Raw genomic sequence first — 12,118 nt, 5'->3', positions numbered from 1 at the left:
ATGTATGTTCCAACTCGCACTTTACGCTCCTCTTACTCTCATCTCCTAATTGTGCCTTCTACAAAATTCCGTACTCTAGGTGATAGAGCGTTTGGTGTTGCTGGCCCAAAACTCTGGAATGGGCTTCCACTACAGCTCCGTACATCATCATCTCTATCATGTTTTAAAGCCGGTCTTAAAACCTATCTCTTCCAGCTAGCATTTGAGTGAGAATTTCTCTCGAACTTCTATTTATTTTAGCTAAGTCTTTTATTATTGTTTTATTTTTATTGTTGTTATTTTATATATTTTTTTTCTTTTTCTTAGTTTATTTTATATATTGTTATAAATCTTAATGAATTTCTGTTTTACTTTTTTTGTATTGTACAGTGTCCTTGGGTCTCTTGAAAGGCGCTTTATAAAATAAAAGTATTATTATTATTATTATTATTATCTAGCGCTGCTACATGTAAGGATCATTCAACATAACACTATCCATCATAACTCATAACAATCATAGCACTATCGAAACTTTACCAACAGTTTTAACTCTTTTTGAGCATAATTCCGAATGATAGCCACTACATGACCAGCGAACACGGCCTTGTTCATTGTCCACACGTAAAATCATAATATTTTTTATCAAAACACAAAAAATGTTACTTAACTGCAGATAATCTGTTTCACTAGTGACAGGTCTTAATGTTACATTGGTTTTCAGACATTGGCAACGTTTGCTTCAAAACCACGGTGAGCAGTTAGGTCAGTGTGTAATATTCATAGTTGTCAGTAGTGAAACAAATCGCTGTTGTCGGAACAAAACCTCGTATCTTCAGTTTTTGACAACTTTTGAAAATGCATGTTGGCCTTTACATGGTATGTAAATTTCATGATGAATGGACCAAAATAAATGGCCCAAAATGACTTGGAAAGACGTCTGGTTCCATTGACTTGCATTAACATAATGTATGTTTTTCCCTTCTACTGTAAAGTTACCATTTTGGAGATACGAGGTTTTCCTCCGACAACAGCGAAATGTTACTTCATTGCAGAAACTCTGTGCTTCACTACGTCAAACTGATTTTCAGACTTTAACTGCCTGTTAAAAGCTGCTCAAAGGAAAGGTGAAGTAACACAGTGGTGAAGATGCTCCTGTCCCGACTTTTCTGGAACACATTGCAGGCATCATATTTGGAATAAGCGTATATTTACAAAAAAACAGTCAAGTTCATAAGGCAAAATGTTAAATATTGGGTCAAACAGAATTTACTAACTACTGCTTTCTGTTTTGATTATCATTGCATATACTGTTCAAACTTGTTTGGAACTAGGTTTAATGGAAACCTGCTACATTTTGAGAGACGTAATCATTCGTTCGTAATGGTTTACGTCTTTGACTAACTACCCCAGCACTGAAAGCCAGAGGTAATGGAGCTGTTTCTGAACGGCTCTGATTATGCAGTACTGCACTGAGCTTCAAGCAAAAGTGTACACAGTTCTTTTGTGTTGGCTAATTCTACAGCACTACTCTCACTACACAGACAGACTGTAACAGAGTATCTACAGCACACACACGCAAACACCTCCATGGATTCACACGGCATGCTGCTCCCTCCACTACCTGGGTGAGCCGGTTAGTCAACTCAGAAAGGGCCGTGAGCAACGCTCTCTGTGTGGATCCGAGTAAACGTCAAGCATGTAGGGTTCGAGAGAGAGATACAGAGTTATGAGTACTGGCTTAAATAGCGTCAGTGGTGTAACTAGGATCTTATGGGTCCCAGTGCAAGAACTACCTTGAATAAATAAAAAAAAGGTCCCCACTTTATTTGGATGGTCCCCTATAGATGTTCTACAGATCCTTAAATCATTGATAACCTGGCTGGTGAAGCGCAGTTGATTATCAACAACATTATGGTTAGGGTTATGGTTATGGTTATGGTTAGGGTTAGGAGGAGGTGTAGGTGTAGGAGTAGGAGGAGGTGTAGGTGTAGGAGTAGGTGTAGGTATAGGAGTAGGTGTAGGTGTAGGAGGAGGAGTAGGAGTAGGTGTAGGAGTAGGTGTAGGTATAGGAGTAGGAGTAGGTGTAGGAGTAGGTGTAGGAGTAGGTGTAGGAGTAGGTGTAGGTGTAGGAGGAGGTGTAGGAGTAGGAGTAGGAGTAGGAGTAGGTGTAGGAGTAGGTGTAGGAGTAGGACTAGGAGTAGGAGGAGGTGTAGGAGTAGGTGTAGGTGTAGGAGTAGGTGTAGGAGTAGGAGGAGGTGTAGGAGTAGGTGTAGGAGTAGGAGTAGGTGTAGGAGTAGGAGGAGGAGTAGGTGTAGGAGTAGGTGTAGGAGGAGGTGTAGGAGTAGGAGTAGGAGTAGGAGTAGGTGTAGGAGTAGGTGTAGGTGTAGGAGTAGGTGTAGGAGTAGGAGTAGGAATAGGTGTAGGAGTAGGAGTAGGAATAGGAGTAGGTGTAGGAGTAGGAGGAGGAGTAGGAGGAGGAGTAGGAGGAGGAGTAGGAGTAGGAGTAGGTGTAGGAGTAGGAGTAGGAGTAGGAGTAGGAGTAGGTGTAGGAGTAGGTGTAGGAGTAGGTGTAAGTGTAGGAGTAGGAGGAGGTGTAGGTTTTTGCAGTGGGGTTAGAGTTATGGTTGGGGTTATGGATAATTTTTAATCAACTCTTTCACGCTGGACTTGAAGTTCAGTTGTATTTACTGGGAGTTTAGTTGAATGTTAGACTGAGTATTTACAAGGTATCTACAGCGGACCATCCAAATAAAGTGTTACCAAAAAAATAATGACCGCTGCTATCGCGGTGTCTCAGTCAAGTTGCTACTACACTCTCAGAAGTAAAGGTACTAGACTGTCTCTGGGGCGGTTCCCCTCTCATCACTGGGGTGGAACCCTCAAGGCTCCATCTCCGTGCCTTCAGTCAGGGAACGTAACTGAACCATAATCCACTGAAATGATCCACACACCCCGCCTCGCCTCGCCTCCAGGCTTTTACTCTACTGCTCTGTTTTAAAACATTCGGTTATGAAAAGGAACAAATACCAACTTTTCACCTGGAGGAACTGATTTAAGCTCCACAATCAGACCTTAAACCCACTGTAGAACCTCTGATCTAACTGATCCTTTCCATGTGGCTTAACTAGGAACTGTTTGATTGATGTTTGTTGGTTCCAACTTTCCCTGAGAGCAGACCAGAATGGTGTTATTACTGTTTTCCTTTTATAATAAAAATGAACTGGTTTGGTTTATATTAAGCTGGCTTTAGGTGATCAGGATCTAGAGATGAAGAGACAGAAAGTAACCTCACCATCATTTGCTTCCACAAGTAACAATGCAAAGTAGGACAAAGACTGTAATAAACAGACTACGTATTATTTAATGTTAGATTTGACCAAAAATCTAATAAAATTACAAAATATCTACGACTATCAAGTCTTGGTTTTGGCTCAGACTCACCTCTGAAGGTTTTGTTCAGGTCCATTTTTCACTCATCAGAGTAGAGACAGTGTAGATGTTCCCTCAAAGGTTCTACAGTGGTTCTAAGGTCTGATTGTGGAGCTTAAATCAGGTTCTCCAGGTGAAAAGTTGGTATTTGTTCCTTTTCATAACCGAATGTTTTAAAACAGAGCAGTAGAGTAAAAGCCTGGAGGCGAGGCGAGGCGGGGTGTGTGGAGTCAGTCCAGCTTAGAACAGATCATTTCAGTGGATTATGGTTCAGTGATGTTCCCTGAATGAAGGTACTGAGATGGTCCCACCCCAGTGACGAGAGGGGGGCTGACCCAGAGACAGTTTATGACCTTTTTTCTGAGGGTTTAACAATAACCTGACATTTTTAAATAGATAAACAACTTAAAAATATTTAACTGCAGCAGAAAATGCTCTGATTATGTTCTCTACATAAAAAGGCCTGAAAATGTACCCTTGGTTACAGTTATTATGAGTCCAGCCACCCATGAGAACCCACAATGCTGGTAGTTACACCACTGGTTGGTATCTGTCAACAGTAGTGAGGACTGCTTACCTGTATTCACCGGAAGTCTCTTCCTGAACACAGTGAGCCTCCAGATCCATCCGAACGTCTTCCTTTTCTTTCACTGTCGGAAGAAGAGCCCAAAGAATCAATGAAAACTGCTTTCGCGCAATGAAACCATCAAACGTTACTCATCTCTTGAAGTGAACTGCTTTTCTTAACATGGTTTTTTTAGGAGGACCCGGCTCTTAAAAATTTCACCTTGATATCATTCGACGCCTGAGACGCTGGTGCTGCTCTTTGATTTATATTCATGCAATGTTACAGAGGAAGCGGAGCAGCTGGGCGAAAAGAAACCCACCAGTTTGAAGTGCAGAATGAAAAGAGGCAGAGGAGATCTCGGAGTGTCCTTTCCGCTTTGCTTTTGTAAAGAGCTTCTCAAGGACACTGACTGTCTTGAAGATGAGCTGTGTTTTGTGTACAAACTTTGAAGTAAGCAAAGGCCTGACTTTCCCAAAGAAACACCGAGTGGGGCTCGGAGAAAAGCAGGCGCTCCTCCCAGCTCAGGATGTGTGTGAGGTCGCGCTGCTGACAGCTACAGACGCAGAACAAACTCAGAAACTTTCACCTCTTTTCCAAACAGATTAGGGCCACATTTAACCTCGGAGTGACGCGGCTGGTGAGGAAAACTGGAGAAATAGAAAAAGTGCTGTGATGCCGTTTGCATCTGATTATTAGATCCACAAAGGATTATTCTGATTTTGGGCATTTTACGTACATTGCCCTACTTGTATATCGCTGTTGCTGGAGGAAAACCTCGTATCTCCACAATGACGACTTTACAGGAGAATGTTAGTTTTAATGGAAGTCAATGGAACCAGACGTCTTTCCAGGTCATTTTGGGTTGTTTCTTTTCATCCATTCATCGCGAAAGTTCCACACAACAATAAGGACAACAGGTATTGTCAAATTATGTCAAAAACTCAAAAAATGGAGATACAAGGTTTTCCTTCCTTCCACCCAGTGACCAGCAACCCCCGCCACCCAGAAGGAGAAGCGGCTTAGAAAATGTGTGTGTGTGTGTGTGTGTGTGTGTGTGTGTTGTTGCTGTGGCCACTTTCATAACAACAACAATTAAACGAAACAACAGAACTCAGAACAGACAAGAACAGTTTAAACGGTTCTAGCTAATGAAGGACACAGCCAATACATAACACTAATGCCAACTTGTCATTGAAACTCCAGTGAAACACTTTGTGTCTTTACGATGAAAATCTATCATATACAGTGGGTTGCAAAAGTATTCAGCCCCCTTGAACTTTTCAACCTTTTGCCACATTTCAGGCTTCAAACATAAAGATATGAAATTGTAATTTTTTGTGAAGAATCAACAACAAGTGGGACACAATTGTGAAGTGGAACGAAATTTATTGGATATTTTAAACTTTTTTTAGAAATAAAAAACTGAAAAGTGGGGCGTGCAATATTATTCAGCCCCCTTGCTTTAATACTTTGTAGCGCCACCTTTTGCTGTGATTACAGCTGCAAGTGGCTTGGGGTACGTCTCTGTCAGTCTTGCACATCGAGAGACTGAAATTTTTGCCCATTCTTCCTTGCAAAACAGCTCGAGCTCAGTGAAGTTGGATGGAGAGCGTTTGTGAACAGCAGTTTTCAGCTCTTTCCACAGATTCTCGATTGGATTCAGGTCTGGACTTTGACTTGGCCATTCTAACACCTGGATACGTTTATTTGTGAACCATTCCATTGTAGATGTTGCTTTATGTTTTGGATCATTGTCTTGTTGGAAGATAAATCTCCGTCCCAGTCTCAGGTCTTTTGCAGACTCCAACAGGTTTTCTTCCAGAATGGTCCTGTATTTGGCTCCATCCATCTTCCCATCAATATTAACCATCTTCCCTGTCCCTGCTGAAGAAAAGCAGGCCCAAACCATGATGCTGCCACCACCATGTTTGACAGTGGGGATGGTGTGTTCAGGGTGATGAGCTGTATTGCTTTTACGCCAAACATAAGTTCGATTTTGGTTTCATCTGACCAGAGCACCTTCTTCCACATGTTTGGTGTGTCTCCCAGGTGGCTTGTGGCAAACATTAAATGAGACTTTTTATGGATATCTTTGAGAAATGGCTTTTTCTTGCCACTCTTCCATAAAGCCCAGATTTGTGCAGTGTACCACTGATCGTTGTCCTATGGACAAAGTCTCCCACCTCAGCTGTAGATCTCTGCAGTTCATCCAGAGTGATCATGGGCCTCTTGGCTGCATCTATGATCAGTCTTCTCCTTGTTTGAGCTGAAAGTTTAGAGGGACGGCCGGGTCTCGGTAGATTTGCAGTGGTCTGATGCTCCTTCCATTTCAATATGATCGCTTGCACAGTGCTCCTTGAGATGTTTAAAGCTTGGGAAATCTTTTTCTATCCAAATCCGGCTTTAAACCTCTCCACAACAGTATCTCGGACCTGCCTGGTGTGTTCCTTGGTCTTCATGATGCTCTCTGCGCTTTAAACAGAACTCTGAGACTATCACAGAGCAGGTGCATTTATACGGAGACTTGATTACACACAGGTGGATTCTATTTATCATCATCAGTCATTTAGGTCAACATTGGATCATTCAGAGATCCTCACTGAACTTCTGGAGTGAGTTTGCTGCACTGAAAGTAAAGGGGCCGAATAATATTGCACGCCCCACTTTTCAGTTTTTTATTTCTAAAAAAAGTTTAAAATATCCAATAAATTTCGTTCCACTTCACAATTGTGTCGCACTTGTTGTTGATTCTTCACAAAAAATTACAATTTCATATCTTTATGTTTGAAGCCTGAAATGTGGCAAAAGGTTGAAAAGTTCAAGGGGGCCGAATACTTTTGCAACCCACTGTATTTGTAGCTATACGATAAACGACACGATAAACATCTAAATTTTACCTTTTCACTTCCAAGCAAAAAAAAAAATAAATAAATATAAAAATAAAAATAAATTCTACACCTCTCAAAATGTACTGTTCTCTTTAGAACCCTGCATAACCATATATTTTAACAATCGTCTGGTAACTTTGTGCAAATGCATTAAATATATTTATAAGATAAACATATTTACCTCAATAACTTTGTATAAATACATAGATCACTGTTATTCAGTGACTGAACTGACCCCGAAAAGCAGTTGGTCCAAGGAACGCCGTGATCCGGACGGAATTTCAGAACATTTGGTCAATGTGTCAAGATTAAATTTGACCCCAGCGCTTCATCAGGAGGGAAAACAAGGTGGGAGGGAATATTACTCTGGGGGGCTTCTTTCCCCAAGCAACAGATTCATGGAATATGAATAAAGACCGATGCTTTAACAATTCCAGCCCCTGAATTAATCACAGCAAAATAGAATAAATAACCTTGAATATAACAAATAATATAACCTTTCAATCTCAAAACAAGATCCAGGTCCAGCAACCTACGCTGCAAAGCTGCCACGCTGCTCACGGTAGCCATACAGTGCAGTGCTTTCCTATTCGGGACACATGTTAACTAAAAATGGTATAAAACTGACGGTAATTGGAATAACAGGCTTACGCTGTACACGTTTTTCATGAGTTAACTGCTAAAATAATATCAGTCACAGTGTGATGAAGGCTATTAAAATGAAATTTAGAAAATAGGCAGCATTATTTTGAAGCTTTAGAGGTTTAAGGCAGGTAAATAACTGTGAATTGCATGCCTATTTTGCCTTAGCTGGGAGCATTCTGAGCTAATAATATCACGGAGCAGAGCTCGGCACTTCAAACATTCGAATTACGTCCCCGTGCATATTTTCCTATTTCAAACAGCTCGGGTAAATATGATTAAAAAGTAACGAGCTTCAAATGAGACAAAAGATGAGTTTCATGAAAAGTCACAGATGGGTAGGAAAGAGAAATGCAGAGGTGATGAAATATTCAGCGTTTTGTGTCAACAGCTCCGGCAGGCAGTCAGGCAACTGGGCGGTGTCTGTGTGCGTCAGTATGTTTTCATACGTTTTCAGCACAATAACGACGTGACTTTGCAGGGAAATCGGAGAGGAGAAAGAAAATCTACTGTAAAAGACGTCTTTACGAAAGCAGAACTGTTCCTGTTTTAAATTAAAAGGGTTTTTTTTCTCTACAGAGATTAAGGTCAGGATTAGGCTTAGAAAATTACCACTACAGTTACACCTGTTACCCTGTTCTTCAGTGGTCAGGACCCCCATGGACCCTCACAGAGCAGGTACTATTTGGGTGGTGGATCATTCACAGCGCAGTAACATCGACGTATAATTTCACAGCTGAAGGAAAATGCATAATACATAGCAGTGATATATACATATTATTATTATTATTATTATTATTGTTGTTGTTACTGCATAAATATAATCCATATGGCACACAGGTATGATGCCATGCCCTGCTATACAAACAAATCTATGTGTATGTGTGGCTTGGGATGAGAATCATAAAGCCCAGCAGGAGCCTCAGGCCGGCTGTGCTGGTGACCACAAGAACAAAGCTGAGTGATCTCATTCGGACTGTTTGACACTCCTGGTAACGCGCACAGCAGGTGGAGCACCAGCCAGGGAGAAAGTCACGGAGGCCTTGACGCCGTGACACTGAGAGACGACCAGCATTCACTCACCTGCGATTCGGCCCCCTGGGAGGCCAAAGTGACCTCTGCAATCAACGCGTACCGTACCTGCATACTTTCCGCCTTTGTTCCTGGTCACGAAGCATGCGATGAGAACTGCCAGAGTGAGCAAGGCCACGGCACACATCATACCCACAAACCAGCCTCTGGATGAAATGCTTTCAGACACACCTGCCATACCTGCGAGAACACAAAGCATTAGCTGTCAGCAGTGGTCTCGTGGCTTGAGAGTGCATCTCTAAAGGCTTTGGAATGTTTTGTCAGTCTAATGGATCGACCGCTTAAACGCCATGGACCTGCTGCTGGGTCCAGGCTTTAATTCCTCATTTTTATGACTTTGTCTGTGCTTCGTTGCTCTTGTATGTCATTTTTTAGCTCTAATGTCCACTTCTGCGCATGTTTATGTAGCAAAAATAGCCCTAATTCAATTTTCCTTTAATTAAAATAATGAAACAGGTTTTTGTTACTGTGCCTTTAAGATATGCAAATGATACATGCTCTTATTGGCTCCCATGTACCGTGCCTTGTTCAAAAAGCAATTCAGGCTACTTATAAACGTTGCTTATAGACTGCTAAACGGGCTAAACTGCTGCAGACTGAATAGGGAGCTATACAATGACACGCAAACGTTTGAATACCCCCAGTCAAAATGCATGTTTCATTCATTTGTTTAAGGGATATTGACACATTTTCCACTGTAAACAAACTTAAATATGACATTTTTTATTTGGGATATTTAAACAGACTGGAAACATGTAAAACATGACGTATCAAATGTGCCCTCGCTTTTGCACATGCCGTTTTTTCTCCCGATATGTTCCGTGCAGTAAACGAAAGAGAAAGACGTGCAGATTAAATGTGAAGAAGTGTGTTCTCTGTGGAATCATGTCATCGAGAAACATGCAGCTTCACCAGAACATCTGCGTATGACCGTATGCAAATGTGTTGATTGAACTCAGGATAGGCTGTTTTTGCACATTAATGTCCACATATAGACTGAGAGCAGTATGTTTTAACACGTTAACAATACATGGGCCCTTTAAGGGGGTCACATTTTACATGAACACTTTATTTGGATGGTCCATTCTAAATGCATTATAGACTCTAACTTACACCAATCAGGCGTAACATCATGACCACCTCCTCGTTTCTACGCTCACTGTCCACTTTATCAGCTCCACTGACCGTATAGCTGCACTCTGTAGTTCTACAGTTACAGACTGTAGACCATCTGTTTCTCTGATACTCTGTTACCCTGTTCTTCAGTGGTCAGGACCCCCATGGACCCTCACAGAGCAGGTACTATTTGGGTGGTGGATCATTCTCAGCACTGCAGCAACACTGATGTGATGGTGGTGTGGCACAAGTGGATCAGAGTTTTTGTCATTAGTGGTCAGTGGTCACAGGACGCTGCTGGCTGGATATTTTTGGTTGGTGGACTGTTCTCAGTCCAGCAGCGACACTGAGGTGTTTAAAAACTCCAGCAGCGCTGCTGTGTCTGATCCACTCAGACCAGCGCAACACACACTAACACACCACCACCACGTCAGTGTTACTGCAGTGCTGAGAATGACCCACCACCCAAACAGCACCTGCTCTGGTGGTGTTCTACCAAACAGACCTTCTGCCCTCTCACCTTTCCCTCTTGTCGTGAAAACCTCCTCAAAAAGACTAGAGTTATCAGGCCAGCGGGAAGCCAGCAGTCGGACTGTGTACACAGTCTCTGGTTCCAGTCCCTCAATCACATGGAAAGACTGAGACGTGTTTACAGCTTCAGAAATCCTCCAGATACCATCACCTACAGGAGGTCCGCAACCAGAAAGTGTTAGCCCTTCACCAGAAAGCGCAGTGCAGTACCCATTACCATCATGCTAAGTGATCACACGTGCAACAATCTGCAGAACATACAAACGCCATGTATTACAAACATGATGCTCAAACTTTCAGGTAATAAATAAAAGCATTTCCTTATTATTCCATAGCCTTTTGCTGTGTTCAAACCAATGATTAGTTCCTAACAAGTAATAAATATGTCAGAAACGTTGGATAAAAGTCATTTCTGTTGTCTAGTTTACAATATTCAAAAACAACATTCCATACATTACTGTATATATAACTATATATCGCTGCTAAATATCTCCATTTTCGTCGTTTTTCAGTTTTTGCCTTAATTTGAAAATGCCTGTTGTTCTTTACATTGTGTGTAAATTTCATGAAGAATGGACCCAAAGAAACGGCCCAAAATGACTTGGAAAAAATTCTGGTTCCATTGACTTGCATTAAAAGTAAAGTAGGTTTTTCCCTTCTCCTGTAAAGCTACCATTTTGGAGATACGAGCGATACATACCATATAACAGCGTTATATACCATATACATACATATATATACACACACACACACACACACACACACACACACACACATTTACAGTGGTTTAATTTGAAATGGTTCATATAATAAAAGCATCTGTACAGTGGCTGTGATAGGAACCCAGGGTTGCATTGTCCACGTCTTCTGAGTTCTTATGTATGACACTGATAATGGTAAAATCAGGCACATGCACAGATAGACCCCAGGGGGCGCATGTGCCCCTGCCTTTGCCCTCAAACTGTACAAACGCCCTCTTGCTTGTGTGCACAACAGTTCTGCCTCTGCCATTCTTCAAGGTCAGTTTCAGTGAGATGAGGCTCAGCCTGGCCTCAGGAGTAGAGTTCTCGGGTTCTATGGAATTCATTGCTCTTGGCACCCCCTCTGGTGCAGTACCACTGCCTGTGGTTCTCCTCATTAAATCTGTCTCTCGGGCTTCACCACAGCACTTGAGATTCCACCAATAAAACACTAATCTTTTTAGGAAAGTGCTACATTCCATACTGTGGTTATTCCGGACAACATCCACAACACGTAGTGTCAGAAATAAGCCATGTTTGTAATTTGATACAACAGGTTTTCAGTGCTGTGAAAACAGGGATTTCTAGGAGAATCTGAGAAGCTCTTAGTGAATTAATGGTGTAGTGAGCAGGGCAGTATTTAGATTACAGGTGCATCATAAAACTGGTTGATTTCCAGCAGGTTTACATTAAAATTGCATTAAAGTTGTTACTTTTTGTCAAAATGTACTGTTTTGAATGATAAATACACCAATCAGACGTAACATTCTGACCACCTCACTGTCCACTTTATCAGCTCCACTGACCGTATAGCTGCTCTCTGTAGTTCTACAGTTACAGACTGTAGTCCATCTGTTTCTCTCATACTCTGTTACCCTGTTCTTCAGTGGTCAGGACCCCCATGGACCCTCACAGAGCAGGTACTGTTTGGGTGGTGGGTCATTCTCAGCACTGCAGTAACACTGACGTGGTGGTGGTGTGTTAGTGTGTGTTGTGCTGGTCTGAGCGGATCAGACACAGCAGTGCTGCTGGAGTTTTTAAACACCTCAGTGTCGCTGCTGGACTGAGAATAGTCCACCAACTAAAAATATCCAGCCAGCAGCGTCCTGTGGGCAGCGTCCTGTGGGCAGCGT

General features: G+C 42.0%; 1 protein-coding gene across 2 annotated transcripts in view; it reads right to left on the bottom strand.

The window, feature by feature from the left end:
- chl1a (cell adhesion molecule L1-like a) overlaps positions 1–12,118 on the bottom strand; it is a 90,558-nt gene that overhangs the window by 4,332 nt on the left and 74,108 nt on the right. Inside the window, exons 29-31 of one of the 2 annotated variants that reach the window (XM_037540971.1) lie at positions 10,235–10,396; positions 8,647–8,778; positions 3,986–4,058 (exon numbers count right to left, since the gene is read on the bottom strand). In XM_037540971.1, the coding sequence (XP_037396868.1) occupies positions 3,986–4,058; positions 8,647–8,778; positions 10,235–10,396 (367 nt within the window). The remainder of the gene's footprint in view (positions 1–3,985; positions 4,059–8,646; positions 8,779–10,234; positions 10,397–12,118) is intronic. The other variant, XM_037540972.1, reaches the window with a different exon arrangement.

The sequence above is a fragment of the Pygocentrus nattereri genome, chromosome 9 (genome assembly GCF_015220715.1).
Source record: "Pygocentrus nattereri isolate fPygNat1 chromosome 9, fPygNat1.pri, whole genome shotgun sequence".
NCBI classification, from domain to species: domain Eukaryota; kingdom Metazoa; phylum Chordata; class Actinopteri; order Characiformes; family Serrasalmidae; genus Pygocentrus; species Pygocentrus nattereri.
Note: the sequence above shows the minus strand (reverse complement) of the source record. Positions and strands in the feature narration are given on the sequence as shown.